Source organism: Phascolarctos cinereus, unplaced genomic scaffold, assembly GCF_003287225.1.
Source record: "Phascolarctos cinereus isolate Bilbo 61053 unplaced genomic scaffold, phaCin_HiC Scaffold_1;HRSCAF=81, whole genome shotgun sequence".
Taxonomy (NCBI): domain Eukaryota; kingdom Metazoa; phylum Chordata; class Mammalia; order Diprotodontia; family Phascolarctidae; genus Phascolarctos; species Phascolarctos cinereus.
Genome location: NW_027555514.1, coordinates 49,094,573 through 49,122,240, shown reverse-complemented (window position 1 = coordinate 49,122,240; position 27,668 = coordinate 49,094,573). Strand labels below are relative to the sequence as shown.

Sequence of the window (27,668 nt, the reverse complement as noted above, 5' to 3'; positions counted from 1 at the left end):
CACAGATGCAACTATCAAGTGTGCTTTTATGTGTTGTGTGCTCCCCTTTTTCACCTCATTCCACCCCTTGACGCTGGTAAGATGTTTATTAAGGAAACTTTGGTGACTTAAACATTGGCTCACCCACATTTGTTTATTGTTAGGAAAATAAATAGGCTAGCTTTTCAAAATGATTTTTTCAAAACAGCATTTTCTTTTAGACTTTAGGAATCTGAAAAAGGATGATTTACAGGCCTTACTGTGCTGTTATTAACAATACTTTTAAAAATGAATAGGTCAACATGTGGTCTCTCATTGGAAAAATACCAAGTTAGTAACTAACAGGTCCTTTGGTAGTGATGGAAACAGCTATGGATAATTGTTGTTCTTCTTTCTCATTGTGTTCATATGGCTCTCTGGCCCTGAGATTCTTAGGTTTCTCTAATTTCTCTTTTAAAGTAGTGTCTTTTTAGGGCGTGAAATTGCAAAAAAAAAGTTATGATCTTAATATTTTGACATTGATGGAAAATAAAGCGAAAATCATTTTTTTTCCTATTTTACACATTGCTTTACCATATAATGACTATTCTTATTTGGAAATTACTTTCAAACTGTAATGCCAAGAGTCATTAACCAACAATGCTAATAGGTGGTAACTTGGAATCTATCATATTATCACATAAACACAGCTGGTTAAAACACTGTGTGAGTGTAGGCAACTCTGGGACCATGGTCAAATTGCCTCACCTCTGAGTCTGAGGCTCATCGTTATCTGCATCTAATAAATAATACTTGCACTCTTTCCATCATTGAGTTGTTGCCATGTTCGTTGGAAACAATGTATGGGAAAGCATTATATAATCATCACAAACACCATTAAAATGGATGCTCTTACCCTCTTGAGCTGGCATCGCTGTAGTTCCACCAAACAGATCATACCTCTGTGGGCTATGGAAGCTTTTTCTTCCTTTATAATAGCTTTTAAGGCATAGTTTCTGAAAAGGTGTGGGTTGACTCTCTTTTGCTTTATTTGAAAATTCATATTTTTGTCATATAAAATTTTATAGTTCATATACAACCTGAGTGGTATGTAAATAAGGATACCCTATATCTACTATTGTTATTCCTTATTAATTAATATTCCTTATACTTAATTTTTAATCATATTGTTGCTTAGTTAATTAGTCATGTCCCCATTTGGGGTTTTCTTAGCAAAGATACTGAGGGGTTTGTTATTTCCTTCTCTAGCTCATTTTATAGAAAAGGAAACTGAGACAAACAGGGGCAAGTGACTTGCCTAGGGTCACACAGCTAGTGTTAGAGGTTGATTTCAACTCAGGTCCTCTAGACTGAAGGCCTGGAGCTTTAGTTATGGAATAAAGTTTAAAATCCTTAATCTTGCATTCAAACTGACTTACAGCATAATGTAGTATGGCAAGAGGACTTGGGTTCAAATCCTAGCACTTCCAGGTACTCCCTGTGTAACCCTTTAATAGTCACTGGGCTTTTTCTGTTTTCAGTTTCTTATTATGTAAAATGAGACCCATTTTATAATGGATGATGGTGATGGTGACAGTGATGATGATGATGATGATGATGATGATGATGATAATGATGATAATGATAACCAGCATTTACTTAGCCCTTTATACAAATTGCTGGGCTGGCTGGGTGGTGCAGTGGATAGAGTTCTGTCCTCCAAATCAGGAGGACTTGAGTTCAAATTCAGCCTTAAACACTTGACACTTACTAGCTGTGTAACCCTGGGCAAGTCACTTACCCCTGATTCCCTCATCAAAAAAAAAAGCTTACAGAGTGTTTTACGAATGTTTTCTCCATCCTGCTGTTCTGTTTCTTTCTCTTGTTAACTGATTTCCTCTTTTATGAATCTGGTGAAGAACTGCTGTCCCTTCCCTAGTCATGGGCAAGCTTTTCGAAGATAAGGGCTATGTTTTTTTTTGTTGTTTTTATTTTCTTTGTATCTCTAGTGCTTTAACAGGGTGCCTGGTTCATAGTAAACACTTAAAATATGCTTGTTGACTGAGAGAAAGCTCAATGCATGTCTTGGAAGAATAACTGTTGTTGTTGAGTCACGTCTGACTCTTCACGGCTCCATTTGGGTTTTTTGTTTTTGGCAAAGATACTGCAGTGTTTTGTCATTTTCCTCTCCAGATTATTTTACAGATGAAGAAACTGAGGCCAGCAAGGTTCAGTGGCTTGCCCAGGGTCACACAGCTAGTGAATATCTGAGGCCAGGTTTGAACCCAGGAAAAGGAGTCTTCCTGACCTCCAGACCAGTGCTCTATCTGCTGTGCCACCAAGCTGTCCCCTTGAGAGAGTATCGTACTGGAAAGATACAAATTCCTATCCCTGCTTTTTGAATTCCATTCCTCCATGCCTATTCCCTTGTGCTGAGGCCAACAGCAAACTGGGACTAAACACTATTCCTTTTCACTTTGCATAAATTGAAGCTAACATTCTTGTGGTAACAAAAAACGAGGAATGAAGTATATGCCCTTTGATTGGAAAATGATTATATAAGTTGTGGTACATTAAGATAATGGAATATTGCTGCATCCTTGGATAAGCAATGAGTATGTATAATTCAGAGAAAATGCTTCCTTGCTATTATGCTGACTCCTAGTGTAGAAGAACCTAGTAATGTTTATTTATAAGTCTAAAAGAGGTTATTAAAGTGGTTATTGCAGTGGTATTGGTGAGCGTGTGAGTTGGTACAGCCATTCTGGAAAATGTGAGAGGGTTGGATTGTTCGTGATCTTTGACTAGCGACTCCACTGTTGACATCTATACTGAGTAAATCAAGGAAAGGAAGGCACTACATGTACTGAAGTATTTAGAATAGTGTTTTCTGTGGTTGCAAAAAATTAGAAACAAAATGAAAGCCTGTTAGTGAGGTACTGGCTGAACAAATTATGACCTATAAATGTGATGGGATATTATTGTTCAGTAGGACATTGTGAATATGAGGAATTCGGAGAAACATGACTTAGATGAATTGATACAGACTTAGGAGAACAATATATATCATGATGAAAGGAATGCAATTGACATAAAAGGTTGCTGAATTCTGATTGTAATGACTAATTTCGATGATTCATCTTAGCTATGGGGAATAGAATAAATATACCTTCTCATTTTAGTAAAGAGGAGGGAGACTACAGAATGTGGGCATTACATACGGTATTAGAAATGTTGGCCATGGCTGCTGGTTTATTGCAGAGGAGGATTTGGTGGTGGGAACACGTATAGGAAGTAAGTGTGACATGGAAATAAAACAAAAGATATGAATACATTTTTAAAATTGACATTGAAATGTTCAGGGATACGTCTCTAATCTTTTGAATCAACCCCCAATATTCTCCCACCAAAACATCACTTGGTGCCACTGTGAGAGAGAAAATATAGGATGGCTTAACATAATATAGCAAATGAAACCATGGGCATAGAGTTAAGTGTTCCTTTATGGGACAGATTTATTTTGTTTCATGGTCATGGAATATGAATACAAAACTTAAAACCCCCAATTTCTGTTTGTCTAAATTCATTGTCATTTTGCTAGATGTATTGTAGAGTATTGAAAGGCTAGAACAGTAGGCTGAAACTAATAAGATGAAATTTAATGGGGATAATATATAGTTTTACACTTTGGTAAAAAAAAATACAACCCTGGAAAAAATACAGCCTAGAAAGGCTTGAGTAGATGGTATTTCTTGTGATTTGCAGGTTTTAATAGAATGAAAGCTCAATAAGAATTAATGATGTGAAAGACTAACCCCAAACAAGCAAACACCATCTTTTTGAGGCTGCTTTGAGGGGCTGGGGGTAGAATTTGGAATCAAAGAGGTTCTAATTCTGATATACTATGCCCCAATGAGACACAGAGTCTGGAGTACTATGTTCAGTTCTAGGTATTATGTCCTAGGAAGAACATAGACAATCTGGAGCCCATCCAGGGGAGACGTCAGTATGGCAAGAGAACTGGAAGCCATTCCATCTAGGGACAGGTTGAAGCAACTGGGTGTGTTTATCTTGGAGAAGAGAGGGTCGAGGCAGGGTATGATAGAAGTTTTCAAATTCTTGGCTTTCAGATTGAAAAGGCATTATTTTGGCCCCTTAAGTCTGAATTTGGAGCAGCAATGCATGGAAGTTTCAGAAACAGATTTAATGGGAAACTTCCTAATAACCGGGGCTGTTTGCTGATGGAGTGGGCTACCTCAGGAGCTGAGAGATTCTTTCACTGCTGGTGATCACCACCATCCTCATCACCACCTCCACCACCACAAGCACCAGTGCCCCCATCAGTACAACCAGCACAGGGGCAGCTAGGTGGCGCAGGGCCTCAGACATATAACACTTACTAACTGTGAGACCCTGGGCAGGTCACTTAACCCCATTGTCTAACAAAAACAAACAAACAAAAAAGTACTACCAGCACCAAAGCATTTATGTAGTGCTTTAAGGTTTGCAGAATAGTTTATGCATAATAAATTTATTTGACTTGATGGGTCCATGTAGGTGATATTGTAGAGGGAATTTTCTTTCATGTATGGATTTGACCAGAAGGTCCTTGAGGTTTCTTTGAATTCTTACTTTTGTAGTATTCTATTAATAGAGCATTGCAAATCCCTCTTCACTACTAAAAAATAACTAAAAACACCTGTACTTTTGTTATCCCATCTCTTCTAGGTCTGAGGTCTCTTCTTGGTACGTCTGCGTATATGTGTATTTTCATCTGTGCGAATATGCATGGGATCTTAGATCTGGAACTGGAAGGGACCTTAGAGGCCATTATCTGATAGCGGAGGGAGCTGGAGTCCAGAGGGATTCAGTAACTTGGCCAGTGTCAAAAAGGTACTAAGTGTTGGAGATAAAGTTTGAGCCTTATCCAGAGCTGTGGTGCATTCCTCTACACCGTGATGTATGTAGGCAGTGAGGAGAGAAGCAGATGAGATTCTGGAGAAATCTGTATGGGATCACAGATATAGGCATATAGGACCTCCTTTGGAGATTCTCTTTGTTCTGGTCTTCCCTTCCTTTACATTGCTGCCATTAGTCTCTTTTTCTTGAGGACCCAGTCATGCTGCTCACTTGACTCCCAGCTTAACTCATTCTCTTGCCCCTGCCATATCCCGACCAGCTACCTTGTTCAGGTACCACCCCAGTCCTTCAGTCATGATTTATGTTTTGTCTTCTTGAGAGTAAGGGCCATCTTGTTTTCTTGTATTAGTGTCCCAAGTACTCAGCAAAGTGCCTAGAACATGGCAAGTGGGTGGACTGCGTTTTCAGTTTACCAGGGGTCTGGTTCAGTTGGTTTGTCTGTGCCTCAGAGGAACAGTAGTCTTAAAAAAAAATCTTATTTGTATTGATTCCTCTTGTTTTTATGACTTCTTTTCCAAATATATTCTTTCTCTGCCCCTCCAACCCCCCCCATCAAGCCTGAGCCTTCACTTGTAACAAAGATTTTAAAAGAAAGAGAAAAAATACAGTTCAACAAAACTTAACAATATGTAGACACTGATGGTATAAGCAATAGTTCTCCTCTGTAGTCTCCCCACCCCACCTCTGAAATGAATAGAGAGACGTCTCTTTTTTCATCTCTTCTCCAAGGGCAAGCCTGGTCTTTAGAATTACATCTGGAGGCAGTAGGAGTAGTCCCAAATATATCCTTTGTCCTTGAGGAAAAGAGGTATTTGTGATGTGTATCAGATGTGTAATGAAGTTGGTGCTCTGGTTTCTTTTTATGGGCATAAAGCTTAGGTTATAAACAGGAACAAGCATTTATTTCTAAGCATCTTATCTATACTTTTCTTGAGAAATCCCGTAACAAGGTATGAATGTTTCACTAGGGTTATTAAGACCCAGTACAACTGTGGCACCCTTTGGCAAAACATGTAAGAACTATCATAGGGCTGTATTTGGTACATAAATATCTTCAATAACCCAATATGTAATCTCAACAAATTATTTGCACATTAACAACAGCTAGATGGCGCAGTGGATAGATCACTGGGCTGGGAAACGGCAGGAGTCATCTTCATGAGTTCAAATCCAGCTTCAGACACTTACTAGATGTATGACCCTGGGCAAGTCACTTAACCCTATTCACCTTAGTTTCTCATCTGTAAAATGAGCTGGAGAAGGAAATGGCAGGCTACTCCAGTATCTCTGCCAAGAAACCCCTAAAGAGTCAGGCATGATCGAACAGCAACAAAAATGATTCCTTCAAGTAATCATGGTGGATGTTACATACACAGATTCTAAAATGGATTTGTAAACTCAGTCAATTTTGCTATTTCCTCCAATGGTGTAACTTGTACCCTTATCTATACCTGCCAATGAATATGACTCATCCTGTGGGTTTCCCCTTGATTCTAGTTCTGAAAGGGGAGTATCAGTCACAATTCCCCGTGTAAGCTAAAGTGGGGCATTTTTGTCAAATATTTGTGAACTGATTAATTATTTTTCTTAAATGATGATTCTCGAGAAAGGTATTTATTTCTTAGTTTAAACCTAGAGTGGGGACATCTGGAAAAGACATGAAGATGACTATGAAGGGTGAGAGCTAAGCTTTCCACCATTTGAACTTTGAGAATAGAGGCCAGAAATAACTTGCTTTGGGGGACAAGTTACACTTAGCTGCCTTATCACCTTGTCACTGTCAGCTCCAGCTCCGGCTTTTCAAGCTGAGACATTCTTTTCTCCTATCTTTTCTGTCCTAACACCTCCCTATCTTCTTTTCTTTTGCCCTGCTTGCTTTATTTAAAAAGAGAGAAAAGGATAGCAGGATGCTGTTATCCCAGCTGGAGAGAATGGCTATGTGATTTCAGCAAACCCACAGAGGATCAGATCACTTTGCCTAGCTGTTATCCGTATCATAAACTTTGGAAAGTTCACGATCTTAAAATATTTTTGAAAGACTTTTGATTCATGTGCTTGAAGGTTTACTGACTGTGAAGAATGTGAATTTTCTTTATATTGTTTATGAAACATTTGTTAGGTTTGTGGAGGGAAAGGAACTAGGGTGACCACCTGAACCTATTATCTTTGTACCCCCTTTTGTTACTTGTGTCTTTTGGTGAAGGATAAGTAGTGTGTGAAGAGGGATGCAGAAAAGAGTAATGAGGATGGGAGAGGAAGGAAAGGGCAGATCTCTGGAATAGTGTGGACTTTGCAGAAATAAGAGATTAGGAGGGAAGCCACTGAAAGACCTGGAATTTTCTCCCCCATTTCTTTATTCCTTCATACCTCTTCCTGCTTCCTTCCTCCCCATGCCTGCCCTCTATCCTTAACCCTCAACCCAGCAGTCAGGTAGGGAGCATGATGTTAACTCAGCAACATATAGCAAGGGAAGCCAGATAAATCCCTTATGTCCTGCTGAAATGAAAAAAGATGAGGTGATACTGACCTAGAATCTCTACCTTTTTGAGAAAGGAAATGAAACCAGGCCTGTGATCAGCGAAATTTCTCTCTAGAAAAGCACTACTCTGCCTAGTAACTGGAGGCTTTCCTCAGAAATGGAGTGTATGGCACTTCATTAACTCTTTAAATTACTTTTTGAGAGGTTTTTCTTTATATTTAAAATGGCCCTGCACCCATTTAGAGTAAATTGCTTATTGTGAATAGGTTTACCCTAGAAATTGAAGAAGATGTTGCTGCTGCCTTCCAATTTTGGGCTTCCCAAGCTCTCCATAAGCCCTGTCTATTAAGTATCTAATCAAAGAACGGTGTTCCTGTTGCAGCTTTGCAGTCATTGTGCTTCCTTATTCCCCATCCTCCTTTCTGTACCCCACAGTGAACCACAGACAGGCAGGGAGGAATAATGGACAGACTGGCTGCCAACTGAGAATGGTACTGATGCCAACTCTTAGCACTAGACAGCTGCTTATGAATATATATTTATATATACATATGTAGTCACACAATTTGAGTTACTGCCATTGCCTTAATGTTAAAAATCATTGATTTCTAATTATTTAACATCATATGTTTTCAATCCTTCCCCTTCCCCCAAATAAAATGCTATTTTGATCTGACACACATATTATTTGCCATTTATAGACAAGCAAACATCCTGGAGACATCTGACTTCATTTTCTTTGTTCCTTTCAGACCAGTCTCACAGCTACTTAATTTTATGGAGCTGGTGTGAAGTCAAAATAAGGCTTCATGGAGGGTCTGAAAGCACTTGTCTTGAGAGGAAATTTGTTCATTTAATAATGAGTAAGTAGTGTTGAAGGATGCTGAGATATAGCAAGAAAAGGGAGTTTAAGAAAGGCCAGATTGTGAGGGAGATGGAAAGAACAGGAATAAGAGATATGAATATGACAGGATCTAGAACATTATCATCCTCTGCTTTCCAGAGACCCAGTGATTGTTAAGCCATATCTTATATACACACAGCCCAACAACAAGTATAAACAAATATACACACTTATAAATACACATAGATTATGTGTTTCATAACATTAGGTCTTATGTGTTTTCTTTAGAATATCTCCAATTATGAAACATAGTACGAACTTTGAATCAAGTAAGCTTTGATTCAAATCCCATCTTTGACACTTACTAGCTAGGTGACAATGGATATGTTTCCCTGAGCCTCAAACAATTCTCTATGGTTTATCACTTCAGTTATAGACTTTTAGTCTGTGGAAGTCCCATGCCTGCAAACGCAGAAGGCCTAGATAATTGATGTCATCTTCTATTCTAAGCACTTGATAAAATTTAAAATTCTGTGCACAATTAGATATCTTTGAGAGGAAGCACCAAGACAGCTGAGACGCAAGATACTATTGCATGAAACACAGAGATTTAATCTCCATGCATATTTTAAAAGAAAATTATTATTCGAAGATGAAAATATTTCTTAAAATTCTGAATTTACTTATTTCTGCTTACTCACTTGAACTAGCTCTTTTATGTGTGTGTCATTTGATTAGGGTCCAAAAAGACAGTAGAAAAAGAAAAAAGGCTTCATGTGTACAAAAAGAATTGTGGCAGATATTTTTGTGGTGGCAAAGAAGTGGAGATTAAGGTGCTGGTGCTCCATCAGTTGAGTAATGTTTGAACAAATTGTGATATGTGAGTGTAATGGGATACCACTGTGCTGTAAGAAATTATAAAAGGAATGTTTTGAGTGTAACATGGGAAGACATGTATGAACTGATGCAGAGTGAAGTGAGCAGAACCAAGAGAACAATTTACACAATAGCAACATTGTAAAGACAACTTATAAAGACGTAAGACCTAAGTCTTACAAGCTATGATTCCAGAGAACCAGTGCTGAACCATGCCACCTATCTCCTCACCAAAAGACTCTGGTTTCAGGATGTAGAATAAATCAAACTTTTTTTTTTAACACAGCTAATATGGGGCTTTGCTTTGCTTGATTATGCGTATTTGTTACAAGCATTTAGTTTTGGTTTTTGTCAATGGGGCAAGAGGATGGGATGGGGGAGAGAAAATAGATTTTTAAGTGAAAAAAATTAATTTTAAAACTGATTAGGGACCTCTTATTCCTAGCCACCCAAGCCTCATATTTTCATTCTCCTTATTTCTCAAATATCCTAACACCCTTTACTACTGTAGGGTTCTCATTAGCAAGTTACTATTCAGATATGCTGTGCAGTATAGAACCTGACTAGGTTTCTCATGGACAGCTAGGAAATGCAGTGGATAGAGCACTGGGTTTGGAATCAGGAAGATCTTCCTGTTCAAGTCCACTCTCAGACACTTACTAGCTGTGTGACCCTGAGCAAGTCACTTAATCTAGTTTGCCTCAGTTTCCTTATCTATAAGATGAGTTGCAGAAGGAAATGGCAAACCATTCCAGTATCTTTGCCAGGCAAACTCCAAATAGGGTCAGGAAGAGCCAGACACAACTGAAATGACTCAACAACAAAGGCTTTTTATAACGTAGAATCCTAGGCTTATAACACAGCCTGATCTCTTGCCACATTTACTGTCATCACTGTACTCCATTGGGGTTCCCAGACTGTGACACTCTGTGTGTGCAAACACACACACACACACACACACACACACACACACACACTTTTATTAGCACAGACTCCTCTCAAAACTCATACACTACAACTCTCCGCACTGAATTCCATTGTTTGTCTCCTATCAGCAAGTTATATCCAATCTCCTTCCACATATTCAGGAATCAGTTTCCCATATATGCCAATGTAGTCAGTACATCCTCATGCTTCTTAAATAGCCCTGGGGAACAACTGTAGTTGCATATGCACAAAGCTTTTGCCTTACAAATATTCCTCCCTTGTTGCCATCCTCAGTATAATTGGTAATTCATCTGAAATTAAGTATCACATCTTTTCTATAATGGCCATTAACATGAAATCTCCTTTTGCAGAAGCAGAGAGTCTATGGGATGTGGAACATTGGTGCATCCTATCAGACTCAGTAATGTTTAACTTTTTTGAGCTGTTTTTTTCTTGTTTTAATTATTTGTTGCTAGAGATGGCTTGCTGGAAGGTGGATGGATCTGTTGGGGAAAAGAGGTGACATAAAAACAAAAGACATCTATATGATTAAAATTTTTTTTATTTTTATTTTTTTCCCCATATGCTTTTGAGTTGAAAATTTTTCTCCCTTTTTCTCCCCCCCACCCTCCCCAAGACGGCGCACAATCTGACATAGGCTTTACATTTACATACCCATTAAACATATTTTCACATTAGTGAAGTTGTAAGTAAAAATTAAAACCAATAGGAGGAACCATCAGAAAGATATATGATTAAAATTTAGTAGAAAATAAAATGTATCTCCTGGTTTGGGGTTCAAAAGGGCCTGAAGAAATGGCAACTTAATTGACTAAATGGGGGACAAATATATTCAGTGAAACAATAATTTGAATGCGTATTCAGTGTGGGAGGTAAAAGAGATACAATGTATAATTCCTGTTATCCAAAGAAGTTGCAAACTCCTTCAGGTAAACTTGGGAATTTGACTGAGGAGTGGTCTCTCTACCTTATTGTTTAGGCGTGATGGGACCATGCAACTCTCCTCTGACGCTGTACCTCAGAAAGGACAACCTACATAACATGTAGTTCGGATTTTTTTCAAATATGCACCGGTTGTTGCTGCCAACTGTTTTTGCTCTTTAGTTCTTTTGCTTTATGTCACAGAGAGACTGCTGCTTGCTCAAGCCCACTCAAACACCAAACCAGAATTTTCATTGCTTAAAAAACCCCAACAGCTCTTCATTTCAGTAGCTAAGCTTAAGCAAATTTAGAGTACACTTAAAAATCAGTTTGGAAACCTAAATTACATATGTGTCTTTTCTCACCTCTTCTTTTTAACATCTCATTGGCTCTCCAGTCTTCTATTCCTACTGGTATGATTCACCCCTGAGTGTTCACTTGGTATCACACCTTCCCTCACCTTCCTAAGTGAAACCTCAATCTGCTCCATGAGGTACCTGAGCTGGCCCGAACCCTTTTCTCTCTTACCTTAAAAGCTCTTCTCTCTCTTGAGTCACCTTAGCAATCATTCATTTTCTTTCTGACATTACAAGGCAGGACCTGTCAGGGCGTAAGAAAAAGGAAAAAAAAAAACCTAGCTGACACAGCATCCCTTCTTTTCTGGAGAGCCAAATGCTGCATCTGTCTCCTATAAATCAGGGGAAGAGGTTTTCTATCCTTTTTTTCTTTTCTGGAAAGAAAAAGTCAATCTAATTTCTCCTTTTTGTTTACCTCTATCACAAACTTTTTTTTAAAAAAAAGTTTATATCTAGATTTACTTGAATAATTTACCCAATTCCTTTTATTGGTATGTTTTAGCCAGAAAGATTCCTTAAAGTTGTGGGAAAAATCGGGCAGGAAATTTAAGGAAGTATATCATGTGATGAAAAGAACCATGGATTGGTAGTGTCTCTTCCATCCTCCAGAGGGTCTCATGAAATTTCTTTTAATTTATATTTAAGTTTTACTCTGAACTTAAGCACTGATTTAGGAGGCTAACAAGGAACCATGAAATAAGTAGGAGGAGAGCCAGCGTAGAGCGGTATCCTGACAAACCCAGAGGGAAGAGCATATCCAGGAGAAGAGAGTAAAAGCTGTGTGCCAAGAGGCCAATTGAATGGGCATTTGTATTGACATGGTAAACCAGAAAAAGGATTGTCTATGAAATGGCAGATCTCTATTAGGTGCGATTGGCTCTTTTTTCCCTTTGAATTTACTTTAAGTCTGTTTTATATATTCTTAGAGATGTGTGTGTTTTCTTTCCCAGTTGAAGGTGAGGAACTGCCTTAATTGTTTTATCTCCAGCTCTTAGCACATAGTAGGCACTTTAAAATACCTGTTGAGTTGAGCAAATGAATTAGGAAGTTTGAGCATGTAGATTCTTTCTAGCTCTTACTCTGCCACTAGCCTGTCAGATTACCTTGGGAAATTCGATTAACCTTTTTGGGGTCTCAATGTCTTCAGCTTAAAAATGATTAAGTGTTGACCTATGTGATCTCAATGGTTCCTTCCAGCTCCAAAATGTTATTACTTTGTGAAATAAATGAGTTTCATATTTGTTTACAAATTCACAAAGAAACCATGAATCTCATTTCTATTTCTTATGATTTTATGTTCTTAATTAGTATTTTACATCTGGAGAACCAAACCTATATAGCATCTTGTAGACTGCCTGAATGCTCATGCCCATGGGGTGAGATTTTTTTTTCTCCTTTTTCTAAATGATCTATAGTAGTACTCTTTGGGTACCCTATGATATTATATTACTATTACAATAGTCCCTATCTGTTGTGACCTATTTCTAATACTTTTCTAAATAGAGGAAAATAATGTATTTTCACAAATACTATATAATTATTAGTTATTATAGTTTTGAGTTCAGTTTAAGTGAAAACCATAGAATATAGAACTGGAAAGAACTTTGCAGGTTATTAAATCTCACCTGATTTTATAGATCAAGAAACTAAGGCACATCAAAGTTGAAAGACTTAACCTCAAGCTACATATTTATGTAATTAAAAACCCAAAATGTATTTAACTAAAGGCATCTAATTTATATATTATGAATCTGATTAGAAATGTTTTTGAACATCATTAGTTTTTAAAATGGGCAGGTAGGTGACACATAGGAAAGAGCACTGCACTTGGATTCAGGAAGACACATCTTCATCAGTTCAAATCCAGCCTCAGCCACTTACTAGCTGTGTGACCTGGGCAAGTCACTTAACCTTAGTTTCCTTATCTGTAAAAGAGCTGAAGAAGGAAATGGCAAACCACTCCAGTATCTTTGCCAAAAACACCCCAGTTGGGGTCAAAAAGTTTCAGATGTGACTAAAATTACTCAATATCAATAAAATTTTTTAAAATGTTATTTAGAGAATTCTAGTTCTTATTCAATCCCTTTCAGTTTGCTGAATGGAAAGATTAGTTTCCATTCACAGTCAACTTTTAAATTGTTTAAATTGTTGTTCTGCAATCATTTTTCAGCCATGTCTGACTCTTTGTGACCCCATTTGGAGTTCTCTTGGCAAAGATCCTGGAGTCATTGGCCATTTCTTTCTCCAGCTCATTTTTATAGATGAAGAAACTGAGGCAAACAGAGTTAAGGGGCATGCACAGAGACATACAGCTATTAAGTATCTGAGGGTGGATTTGAACCTATGAAGATGAGTCTTCCTGATTCCAGACCCTTTATCTGGTACTTTATCCACTGCACCACCTACCTGCCCTACTTTATAAATGACCCATTGCAATATAATCTGTTATGTCTGTGCTGATTATGTACCAAAGCCATTTGGAAGACACCATCTGATACTGACTTTTAAATGGATGAGTGACATTTTCATCTCAATTCACAAAAGACACAGAAAAATATTTTTTTGAAAAACACAATTAGACGAGCTTTTAAACTCTTAGAATTATAGAATATTTTTTTCCCAAAAGAAGTTTTTGTCAGTTGATTTTCATTTTTTCTGCCATTAATCTCTGTCATGTCACATTCCCAGTAGCTGACATTTTTACCATACTTAAAGGTTTGCAATGTGTTTTGTGCCTCATTTGTGCCTTACAACAGCCCTGTGAGATAAGTACTACAGATATCAGCACCCTTTTTCGAATGAAGTAATAGAGGCTAATTGGTTGGGACTTGGACTCACTCAGAGAGCCAGTAAGTCTCAGAGGTGAGATTTGAATCTCTGTGTACCTGACTTTAAATCCAACGGTCCATTTACCCTGCCATATTGCCTTTCCCAAAGTATACTTGTGCAATGGGATAGCTTTCTAGTAGAATCAGTCATAGAGTTTGAGAGTCAAAAGAGAGCTCGGGGGCCATCTCATGTAACCTATACCTGAAAGGAATTTGCACTAGAACTTAGTGAAAAGTTGTCCTGGAATGTCTGCTTGAAGACTTCTAGTAAGGGAGTCCTGAGGCTATCCCTTCCCCTTTTGGATAGCTCTAATTCTGACACTGAGCCTAATTTTGCCCCTTCCCAACTTATGTCCATTCTTCCTGATTCTACCTTCTGTTAACTACCAGAAAAAAATCAATCCCTCTACCATGTTTTAGATAATCTATCCTCAGTCTCCTCTTCTCCAAGATAAACATCTTTGGTTCCCACAACCAACCGTCACATGCCAAGGATTCACAGCCCTTCACTATCCTGATTACCTTCCCCAATGTGTCTCTACCTTATTAAACTATGCCATCCCAAAGTGATCATAAGATCACAGATGTGGTCTAATTAGGGTGGAGTATAAAAGAAGTATCAACCTCTTTGGGGGCAGCTAGGTGGCACAGTGGATAAAGTGCTAGGCCTGGAGTCAGAAAGACTCATCTTAAGTTCAAATTTAGCCTCAGACACTTACTAGCATTGTGACCCTGGGAAAGTCACTCATCTGTAAAATGAGCTGGAGAAGGAAATGGCAAATCACTCCAGTATCTGCCAAGAATCTGCCAAGACCCCACATGGGGTCACGAAAAGTTGGATACAACTGAAATGACTCAACGACAAAATTCAATCTCTTTCTTCCCTGGAAGGCAAGCTTCTCAATGTAGCCCCAAATGGCCATTGGTGACTCATTTAGGAAGTAGGTTACTAAAAGGCCCAGGTCTTTTTAGATAAAATGCTCCCTAACTGTGCCTCCCTGATCCTTGACTTAGGAAGTTGATTTTTGAACCAAAGTATAAAACTTTACATTTATCCTATTGAAACTCATATTATGAGATTCTGCCCAGTGCTCTATCTCACCTGGCAGGGTCTTCTTTGGATTCCTACCCTGTCATCTGATACATTAACTATTATTCCCAACACAAAGAGAAGCCCTAATGGTTAAGGTAACCCTGGGACATTTATGTAATATATTTCTTTTTTAAAAAATATTATTCCAATTACATGTAAAATTTTTAACATTTTTTTTTAAATTTTGAGTTCCAAATTTTCTTCCTCCCTCCCCTAACTACTTATTGAGTAGGCATACAATTTGATACAGGTTATACATATGCAGTCATGCAAAGCATACTTCCACATACCTAATATATTTCTGAGGTGGCTAGGTGACAGAATGGATAGAGTGCTCGGCCTGGAGTCAGGAAGACTCGTTTTCCTGAGTTCAAATCTGGTCTCAGACTATTACTAGCTGTGTGACCCTGGGCAAGTCACTTAACCCTGTTTGCCTCAGTTTCCTTATCTGTAAAATGAGCTGGAGAAGGAAATGACAAACCACTCTGGTGTCTTTGCCAAGAAAATCTTGAATGGGAACATGGTTGAACCACAACAACAAAGAAATGATAACATTTCTACAGATTATAATTAGAAGAGATTCTGATTTTGTTTTTGTGTGATCTGAACAGGACCATTTTCACCCTCTTGCAATTGGACCCTCAGGGAGTTATAAAAATTGCCTGACCATTCTGTTTCTTTAACCTTTGTGATTCTAAAGCTTAGAGCTTGCATTAGAGTTAGGAGATTTGGATCCTAGTCTCAGGTTGGCTGCTGAAATGCTGTATTATGACACCTAAGTCACAAATCTCTAGATAACATTTAACTTAGACCTTGATAATGGGTGATTTGTGAGATTACACATAAAAGAGTGATACATTGTGGTAGAACTCATGGATTTGGTTTTCCCTCTGCTGGAGGATGTAGGTCAGCTTTCTCACTGAATAAAATGGGAACATTTTGTAGATTTCAATAATGTCCAGCTATTACTTGCGTGTTCCTTTTGGGTCTGTCTTAAAAAATGAACTTGTAAGAGTAATCTTCAATATAGTATTTATGATTAGGCGAATATAGTAAAAAACAATTCTTTTCATATGCCTTCATTTCCAACCAACTTTGCACTTTGGATTTTAGCTCTCAGTGTTGGAAAGTGGGAGGGATTATTCGTTTTCGTACTTGTGCTCTTGATAAGACCAGAAGTTATGGGTGGAAGTCATAGAAAATTGGATTTGGTCTTGACATAAGAAATAACAACAACAAACAAACAATCTTGCATTAAAGCTAGCAGGTGGAATATTTGCCTCAGAAGGTGGTAGTTTCTTTCTTACAGATACTCTTGGTAGAAGCTAAAAACGCCATTTGTTGAGGATGTTATGTGTGGTGTTCATTTTCAATTTGTTCTTTTTCTAGTTTTTTTAGTTGTATGCCCAATTTATTGATCTCTTCTTTTTCTATTTTATTCATGTAAGCATTTAGAGACACAAAACTTCTCCTAAGACCTGCTTTCGCTGCATCCCATAAGTTTTGGTATGTTGTCTCATTCTCATTCTCTTGAATGAGTTATTGATTATTTCTATGATTTGTTGTTTGACCCAATCATTTTTTAGGATTAGATTATTTCATTTCCAGTTATTTTTTAGTCTATCTTTCCATGACCCTTTGTTACATATAATTTTTATTGCATCATGATCTGAAAAAGAAGCATTCAATAAATTCTGCCTTTCTGCATTGGATTGTAAGGTTTTTATGCCCTAGTACATGGTCAGTTTTTGTGTATGTGCCATGTACCACTGAGCAAAAATTATATTCCTTTCTATCCCCATTCAGTTTTCTCCAGAGGTGTATCATACCTAACTTTTCTAATATTCTATTTACCTCCTTAACTTCTTTCTTGTTTATTTTGTGGTTAGATTTTTCTAGTTCAGAGAGGGGGAGGTTGAGGTCCCCCACTAGCATAGTTTAGTTGTCTATTTTTTCCTGTAACTCCCTGAACTTCTCCTCTAAGAATATGGATACTATACCATTTGGTGCATATATGTTTAATAATGATGTAATTTTATTGTCTATGGTGCTTTTTAGCTGTATATAGTTTCCTTCCTTATCTATTTTGATAAGATCTATTTTTGCTTTTGTTTTGTCTGAGATCAGGATTGCTACCCCTGCTTTTTTTTTTTTACTTCAGCTGAAGCATAATATATTCTGCTCCAGCCTTTTACCTTTACTGTGTATGTGTTGCTCTTTTTCAAATGTGTTTCCTGTAAACAACGTATTGTAGGATTATGGTTTTTAATCCATTCTGCTATCTGCTTCCATTTTCTGGGAGAGTTCATCCCATTCATATTCACAGTTATGATTACTATCTGCATCTTTCTTTCCATCTTTCCCCCCTCCCCATTTATGCTTTTCTTTCTTTTTTCTCCTTTTCCCTCCTCACTAGCATTTTGTTTTTGACCACTGCCTCCTTTAATCCTGCCTCTCTTCTATTAGTCCTTTCTCTTTTCTTCCCCTTTACCCTTACTACTTCTTCCCTCTCTTATATCCTCCCTCCCTTTTCTTTCCCCGTTTCCCTCCTACTGCCTATAGGGCAAGTTAGATTTCTATACCTAACTGATTATGTTATTCTCTTCTTGAGCCAAATCTGATGAGAGTAAGGTTCAAACAATGCTTATCTCCCTCCCTTCTTTTCCTCTGTCGTAATAGGATTTTGTGGCTTTTCCTGTCCTTGTTCTGGGTTTTCAGAGGTTAATATGGGAGGGTAAGAGCAACTTACCTATTATTCTACCATCTTGGCTCATGAAAGCAGAACTTGGTGTTCATTGTCAGTTGTAGGGACTGTGGATAGAACACTGGACCTGGAGACTGGAAAACCTTGAGTTCAAATCCTACTTCAGACACTTACTGTATAACCCTGGGTAATTAGCCTAACCTCTCTGCTCTTTAGTTTTCTCATCTACAAAATAGGGACCTATCTCACAAGGTTGTTGTCAGGATCAAATGAATTAATATTTGTGAAAACACTTTGCAAACCTTAAAGTGTGATATAATTGCTAGTTCTTACTATTATTTTTATTATATGATCTTCAAGGTTCCTTCTCACTCTTTAACTATTCTGTGCTTCGAAAATCTTCATTTATTTATTTATTTATTTTAGTGAGGCAGTCAGGGTTAAGTGACTTGCCCAAGGTCACACAGCTAGTATGTGTCAAGTGTTTGGTCTGATGCCGGATTTGAACTCAGGTCCTCCTGACTTCAGGGCCTATGCTGTATCCACTGCACCACCGAACTTTAAAAAATTCTCTGGGATGTTAAATGCTAAATGATATCATTTTATCTAATGGATTCTATTGGGGTCCCTGGATGAAATCTTTGAAATGGACATGATTTTGTTCTTACCCATTTTTGCTTTCAGAATACTTTTGACTTTCTTGTCACCATAGTCATGCCTTCTTGCTGTTCTTTGCTCCAAGGCTTTGTTTGTAAATGTATAATGTGATTTGCCTTCTTTCTGCTACCAAATTATAAGATTTACAGCTGAAAGGGACCTTAGAGACCATTGGCCAGTTCCCATCTGTCTCATTTAGCTCGTATGTTTTGTTTTGACACAACATTCAATTATGAGGTCATCTTTTGAAACTGATATATTTTGATGCTGTCTCCCCTAGTCCTTTCTCTGCTAGTCATCAATTTCTTCAATGGTACTTCAGAAAAAAAAATGACAGTTTAAATATGTAACATCTCCCACTGTCATTACAAAATGGCTAAAACATTCAGTGGGTAAAAATAATGATGCTTTACTTACCTCATAGTTTTCTAGTATTTCTGCAATGTCTTGCAGACCCATAAAAAAATAAACACCACCACCAAAGTATTTCTGTAGCATCCTGTAGCATTTTATTTGCCTTCTTTTTAAAAAGTGATGGCAAGGGGAAAAAAATATGATGGTGTTTCTATGGCATGCAGAAATGTGCCATAGGCAGACATCATTTTTTCTTCTCATAAGATCTTTGATTCTGGGAAAATCAATGATATTGCTCTATAGGAAGAAAAATGGAAATATGCTAATTTTAATCATGATTATGGTCTGACAGAGCTGACCATTGAGAAGAGGGACAAGTGAATGATGTTTGACTTGCTCTTTCAGGCCAGTGGAGAATACGTAGATGGTCCAGTAAGCTTTTAGCAGCCTGAATAAATAAGTAAATATATTTTAAATATGCATCCATTACTTGCCAATCCACCTTTGGAAACATTTATCAAGTGCCTATTTTGCTTAATATACTAAAGATAAAAAGAAAAAATGCATTACAGCCCTGGGCTTCAATAAGTTTACATTCTGTTTGCCCTAGAAAAATTTCTGATTTTTCTTGATAAAAATGATCCCAAATAAGGGGAAAAAATAAATAAGGTAAATGGTTTTGTACTCCTTTCAAAAAGGAGGTTAGGTATCCGTGATTGGGTAATGGATGAACAAATTTTTGTGCATGGATATAATGTTGTTGTTGAGTTGTTCCAGTCATGTCTGAGTCTTCATGATGCCATTTGGGGTTTTCTTGGCAAAAATACTGCAGTGGTTTGCCATTTCCTTCTCCGCCTCATTTTACAGATAAGGGAACTGACGCAAACAGGGTTAAGTGACTTGCCCAGGGTCACACAGATAGTAAGAGACTGAGGCCAGATTCGAAGTCAGGAAAATGAGTCTTGGGGCCCCACGTTCTATCCACTAACTAGAAATGATGAAGATAAGAAACACGGGAAGACAATGCATTGCTTGGTGCAGAGAGAAAGAAGCAGAACCAAAATAATGAACACAATGACTACAATAGCGTGTAAATGAAAAGAATCACTGAAGTAAGCTGGGCTTTAATTATTGTGACCAATTTTCGCACTTGTAATCACAACTTCCTCTTTTCAGGAGAGAGCTGGAAGTTTATATGTAAGTAGGTTTGGCTTAACTATATTTCTTTGTTATTCCCAAGAGAAGTGGCTAGGTGGACATGATTGTGATGTAAAAATTAAAATCAAGAATAAGATTAAAAAATAAGAAAGCAACTTAGGAACTTGCCCAACTTTAAGATACTTACTATTTTACGGTGTCATGAATGTCCATGCTTTCTGATAGTAGCAGACGTGTTTGGGCAAAACTGACTGGATTCCGGTTTTGGTATTTTTCTAGAGGAATGACAATGCAGTCGAAAGATCACTTCCAAGTTGTTGGAGTTATGTTCTAGCCTCCATAACTAAGTAACCGTATAGCCTCAGGCATGTCTGTCTGTCCTCTCTGAGCCCAAGTTTTCTTAACAGTATAATATGACATTAATAATAAACATTTATTATTTGGTGTGAAGTTTGTGAAGAAGACTCTATATATCTGCTCTCATTTGATCCTCACAACAAACAACTTTGTGAGATAGGTAATATTGTTACCCCCTGTTTACAAATGAGGAAGCAGAAAATTGAAATGAATTGTTCAAGCTCACCTAACTAGTAAAAGTTTGAGGAGAGATGGGAACTTGGATCTTTTTTGATGCCTAAAACTTGTGCTCTTTATTTCTCCACTTAGGGACTAGGCAGAGTCATTCATTCAAACATTTCTGAAGCAACCGAGTACTAACCCCTAGATATTAGAGGATGTCTCAAGTTGACATGAGACAATGTCTGCCCTCTTGAAGCTCACAGTTCAACTATTGTACAAAATAATATGTGAGTGCATTAAAGATACAAAAATGAAGTGTTATTATGGCATGGTGTCATATAAAGACAAAGATCTCAGTTCCTGGGGGGTAAGGACTTAATACCTGACAAAAAGTTATTGGGAAAACTGGAAGGCAGATTGACAGGCATTGGCTTTAGACTAATGTCTCACACCATATGCCAAGATAAACTACAAATAGATATATGACTTAGGCATAAAATGTGACATCATAAGTAAATGAGAGGAACAGAGAATGGAGAGGGGAAGACTTGCCTTAGCAAGTGAGAGGATCACAGAAAATAAAATGTACAATTTTGATTATATAAAATTGAAAAGCTTTTACACAAACAAATCTAATATAATTAAAATTAGAAGAAAAGGCCATAACTAGGGGGGAATATTTGCAGAAGTTTCTCAATTGAAGGTCTTATATTCAAGATATATAAGTAATTGATTTAAACTTTTTGGACTAAAAGGAATTCTCCAGGAGATAATCAGAGGATTTGAATAGATAGTTTTGAATGAAGGAAATATAAGCTGTCCATAATAGTATGAAAATATGCTCCAAATAACTAATAAGTAGAGAAATGCAAAGTAACTCTGAGATTCTACTTTATATCCCTTAGATTGACAAAGATGACAAAAGAAGGGAATGAGAAAAGTTGGAGGTGCTGCTGGAAAACAGGCACTCTTGGATTCAGTCAAAGGATGGCACTTGAGGATGTAGAGGGCTACATGCGGCCTCAAGGCTGCAGGTTCCACAACCTTTGGCCAGGGTCCAAGGTGGTTTAAGGACTTTCTTGATAAAGAGAATAGTGTGAAGAAAGGCACACAGTGAAAGAGTGCAGGTTGTTTGTGTCTAGGGGCCAGTTTAACTTTGGTATAGCAGGTATAGAGGAGACTAATAGAGAAAGCTAAAAAGGGAGACTATTGCCTTATTGCAGGATACTTAAAAACATGAATTTTAATTTTATTTAGCAAGTCTTAGGAAGTACTTACGCATTCATGATCAGGTATATTGGTCTGAAAGATCATTCTAGCAGCAGCATGAGAGTGAGACAGTAACCAGGGTTGGGTCAAGAATGGTAGAAAGGTAGAAAGAACTGTTAGGTATTTTGAAATACAAAATTCAAGGATGGTAGCAGTGGAAATGGAGAAGGGATGCATATGAAAATTATAATGGTAGAATTGTCATATTTTCTTATCTCATCAGTATGAGATGAGGAAAAGGGTAAAGTTAAATAAGGTACCAATTGATTAGCCAAGCCACAAGCATTTATCTAGTGCTTATTATATATGGTGCATTGTGCTAAGTTCTGGAGGCGAAAGGCTAACACAGAGTCCTTTCCTCAAGGTGCTCACATTCTTATGGAGGTAACATGTACACCTGTGATTGTATATGGAATGTGTTCCAGCCAGGGTCTGGGCTGGGGGTGAAGAGAAGAAACATATTTGCGATAGTAACTATGGAGAAGAAACGGGACAGCCCTGAGGCAAGAATGGAGAGCTAAAAAGTGTGGCCAAATGTACTTCTAAAAAACGTGATTAATCGATGAAACCTTCTTAAGTGGCGTGAAACCATCTATAGAGCTTTGTAAGAGTGGTTGTTAAAAATGTCTTTTGGTAGGGGAGATTTTTATATACCCAAAGTCATTTTAATGAAGGTCAGTGTTTTTAGTCTTTACATAAAGGTAAGCAGTTGTATTCAATTTAATTCAATTCAGTAAATGTTTATTAAGCCCCAAGTATGTGTCAGGCATTATGCTAAATTCTGTATATACAAATAAGAGAAAGATGACCCCTGCTCTCAATGATCTTATAATCTAATAGTGTAAGGCTATGCACAAAAGGAAGCTTAAAAAGCTGAGGGTGGGGTGAGGGACTGGAAGAGGACACCAGGGAATAAAAAGGGAAGAGTTCAGTCCACCCTCCCCCAAATCTGGGGCAGCTAGGTAGGCACAGTGGATAGAGTGTCAAGCTTGGAGTCAGGAAAGACTCATCTTCCTGAGTTCAAATCTGGCTTCAGGTACTTATTAGCTGTGTGACCCTCAGTTTTCTCATCTATAAAATGAGCAGGAGAAGGAAATGGCAAACCACTCCAGTATCTCTGCCAAGAAAAACTCACAAGGGGTCACAAAGAGTCAGACACAACTGAATAATAACAACTGCCTCCTGACAAAAGGGAGGGGAGGCTGAGGGAGTTAGGGAGGTGTTGAGTATCCAAGACTGAGTTCAACTGCATGACAGGGGATTTTAGGTGATCAGTTTATCCTGGGAGGGGCATCTTATTCATGGAGTTCAAAGGAATCTGAGCTGCAGATGCAAAATGGAGAGTGAGCTCATATTATTGTTACTCATTTCTTCCAACTCCAGTCAGAAATGATTTCAAATTTTTCTTCCCACTGTGATTTGAGGATGGCTCCCCAAGTAGAGATAGCTCCTTCAACTTGGCTAACAGCCTGAGGGAAGTCACCAGATGAACACAGGTCCAGTTTGCAGCAACCCATTGCCAGCAGTGTCCTGGGATTTCTTTGTCTTTTCTAAGAGTTTTTATACTGAATTGACATTAATGCCTGAAAGCCAAAGCAATAGTATTGATCCCAAACCCTAATTACCAGTCTCTTACATCATGTACTATTAGAACTTTTCAAAACTCGCCAGGGAGATGAATTAAAAATGCTAACCATCTGTTTACCTAAAATTTCATGGCAGGTCCAAAAGTGCTGGAAAATTAATACTGCATAATTTGCATTCAGTATAAACAACAAAAGTGACTTTTGCGTGCATATCTGATACTGTTATGATTGCTTTAAATATTATTTTGACAGTATTTGTCTTGAAGAGGAAAACATGCTTCTAAGTGATAATCATTGGACTGACTTGGCAGTCCACTGGAGACTAACTTGCATTGAGATCAGCAGGAGCTGGAATATCTGGCTCCTTCCTTACTGAGCTCCAATGGCAGCTGCTTTGGCAGCTTCAAAGTCAGTCAGGTCTGTCACACACTCTGATGTTGATAGATTTTTCTGAGCTGTTTTCTGCCCTTGAGTGCCATTTTCCCAGTGTCAGCTTTTAAATTAGTGGCTTTCATCTATTTCCGAGTAGGAATGCGTTCTGTTAATCTCAAAGGAAGTGGGCATGCTTTCAGATCCAAATATGGCTCTATGTGTGTATTTGTGTGTGCACATGTGTGCACAGATATCTTCCAAAGCCTAAAATCTGCATTAAACATACATGATTTAACTGAGGAATCTGGGAGAAAAATCATAGCCTTGGACATTTCGTTCCTTGAGCCACCAGCATTATAATAAAAGGGAAATACTTTGTGTTTGCCATATGTCAGTTGTTTTATTATTGGCTCTCAGGAAAGGCCCACTCTCCCACCTCACCCTACTCTGTCCCCTATCTTCTAAGATGAATGGTGGTAGAAAACAATTTTAAGGAAATAGCAGGACTAACCTAGTCTTTGTGTACTCTGGGATCTGTTGGTTATGAAGACAAACCCCTGAGATATGAGAAACGTTTTAGAGATAAGTGATGATGGTAGAGAGGTGATTGTGGGGAAAAAAGAAGCCTGTGGATAAAGAGCTCTGAAGGGGGTTGATCTTTGCTACCATAGCTAGCAGCAAACAGGCTTGGCTACAGAATTGTCCTGAGTCATAGATAACCTAAATTGCCACTTTTGACTTGACCACAAATGATGTTCTATTAAAAAAATGTATTTATAAACTGTATCACCAGGCTAGGGATACACCTCATGTTATTTATTTACTTTTCCATGAGAGAATCAGAAGCTTGCAAAGTTGGACTGAGGCCTCAAAGGACAATCTAGTTGCCTCTTCTTTGCAAATTGATGTTGTTCAAGGCCTTAGCTGGTTGTGGAAGAAAAGAATCTTAACCTCCAGGAAAAAGAGCCTTAGTTTTCAAAGGTGATGTCACGAATGCTGATATCTCTGTGCAGAAAGACCTTGGCGGCACTGACAGCCCTTTCTTTGTAGGGCACCTTTGAATTTTGTCCCCTCATTACCATCTGAGTTGTTGTCTGAGGCGCCCTTGGCTGCTTATACCCCTCCTCGTTGAAGGACTATGAATTCCTTTAATAATGAAAGGCAACAAGACCGAATAATTATGGGAATGAACAGTGCTAAGTGAATTAAATTGACATTGAGAATTTTTCCTGCTTTCAAGGTGTCATATGTTTTGCTTTCATTGTATTACTCTGATTTGTGCATCATTTTCTGAATATCTGTATTAAGGTATAGTCCTTGGTTGAAACATAGGTGTGAATGCTTTCATGAAAACATTTTGATTGAGGATAAAATTATAATTATATAATTATATTTATCATCATATTTATAAAATTATATAAAATATCTTAAGCTCCTAAGAATCAATGATCTTTTTATAGCTTCTGTAATCCAACATTTTTATTGGAATTTTAGATTCTCCAGCGGGTTTCATAGATTTATTTTTTCTGCCTTTTGCATTTGGAAATAATGCTTCTGATACATAGAATCATAGATTTATAAGCAATTTTAGAGGTTCTCTGGTCCAACCACATCATTTTACGGGTGAAGAAACAAAGGCCCAGAGAAGTCAACTTAATTGCCCAAAGAGCACTAAGGGGCAGAATCAGGACTTCCTATCTGGGACTCCTTTCAGTCTACATCACTGCCTTCTTTTCGGCAGGAAACTTCCTTTGAATGGTTTCCAGGTGGAGATCCTTAGACTCTCCTAGTCTTCCTTGTGAGTAAAGCTGTTTATTTGAGAGGTGCCTTCTTGTGATTAAGCATGCAGCCTGTAGAACAGGAGAAATTAACTCATAGAGATAGAAATTGACTCTAAAACCCTGGCTCTGGGTCAGTGATGGTTTATTTATCCACATACTACTTTTATAGTAGAAATCAATTTTAAATTGTAAGAGATTAGTTGATCTCATTTTTCTTTTCCTTTGAATTTAAGAGATTGTAAGTGAATGCCTGCTCAAAGCTGTGTGGTCTTGCTACCATTTAATACCTTACCAGGAAGCCTCACCAGTGTATAAATCCTAGACTGACTCCAGAGATGGGTTTGTTTGTTTGTTTTACTCCCCTGAAGTTTTCTGTTGCTGGCTGAAGGGAAAAATGTGAAGATAAGTGGCCTGACTAAAATAAATATTGCAGCCAGAAGCATCTCCTAGATTTTGCCTTTGAAATGCTCAGTGTTATGGAAGATGGGAGGAATTCTGTTTAGTTTTCTCTTTTTGTCTAGTTTTCTTTTTTATGGAGACTGGTGACATAAAGAAGGGGCTTTTTGTTTACAATAGCACTTTTTGTAGAAGCAAAGAATTGGAAGGAGAGTGGGTCCCCATTAATTGAGGAATATCTGAACAAACTGGCATTTGAATAATGTAGAAAAAGTATTGCTTGGCAAGAAATGATGCCTATAAAGAATTCAGAGAAACTAGGAAGAGTTGAATGAACTGATTCAGAGGGAAACGTACAGAACAAGGACAATAATTTATACAGTAACCACAGAAATGCAAAAGAAAACAAGATTGAAAGACTTCATACTACTGGTCGATGTAGCGACCATTTGGGACAGATAGGGAAGCACCTTGGCAGAGAGGTGGTAAATTGTAGATACAGAATGAGACATAGTTTTCAGATGTGGGCAATATGTTGATTCGTTTTGCTTGATTGTACTTCTGTTAGAAGGGAGAGTAGTATTGCAGGGGATAGGGTGAAGAGTATCATTAGAAAGTGACTAATGTAACAAAAAAGAGCATTAATATTTTTAAAAAGCATTCTTCAAATTAATGATCACTATAAGAATATAGCAACTGTGCTTTTCAGAACTTTTATGCTGATGTAAGTTCTTTCTGTCCTTCCTATGCATTTTTGCCTTGCCTTTAGCAATTCTGATGTCTTTATAAAGAACCAGATAAAACTAACTTGGTTTGCCAAAAGTTTGATTGGTATGTAAGCACTTGAGGTCACAAATTTTTGGGCAAGTGTATGTTTGGATTTAAAATGGTGACTTGTGATGGGGCTTTGTGAGTTGGCCTATAGATGAGGAAGACCTGGGTCCAGGTTGTTCAGTTCTCTGTGCCGTCTAGGCAATGCAAAGACAGAGGTTCTTAGCTTTTTTCTGCCATGGACCCGTGTTGCAATCCACTGAAGCCTCTGAACCCTTCTCAGAATAATGTTCTAAATATTAAAGGAAATGCTATATTTTTTCCCATCTGAATTCACACTTCCTGAACCTATTCACAGATAGACCTCTAGACTACTAATTAAGAAATCCTATTCTAAGACTTTAAGTGTAAGAGGAAATGCTGATCTTCCTTGGTAGAGGCCTAGAGGAAGTTTCTTCATACCAGTAAAATCACCATATAAGTAAAATCACAGGTTTGATCCAAAAGACAGTATTGCTTATTGGCACATTAATGTGTATGTATGTCTCATGTATGAACTAATGCTGAGATTTTCCTAGAAAATTGTTCAATTCCTATTCCTTTAAGACTGTTTTTTTTTTTGACTTGTGGAGATATACTTATTAGCATAGTTGATTAATCTATGCATAAACAAACCCAAACCATCGAGAAACATGTAAACTTGTCATTGCCTATACCTTTTCCAGACATGGTTTTTTTTAAGGTAATTTTGTCTTTTTTATCCATTTTGTTTTTCAGCCTCTCTGTTAAAAGGACTAAAGCATGCCAATATAGTATTACTTCATGACATCATCCACACTAAGGAGACATTGACACTTGTGTTTGAATATGTGGTAAGT

The 27,668-nt window shown here is 37.7% G+C and overlaps 1 protein-coding gene across 1 annotated transcript in view; it reads left to right on the top strand.

Moving 5' to 3' along the window:
• Window positions 1-27,668, top strand: part of CDK14 (cyclin dependent kinase 14) — a 654,255-nt gene that overhangs the window by 261,450 nt on the left and 365,137 nt on the right. Inside the window, 1 exon segment of the mRNA XM_020987443.2 lies at window positions 27,568-27,662. Within this exon segment, the coding sequence (XP_020843102.1) occupies window positions 27,568-27,662 (95 nt within the window).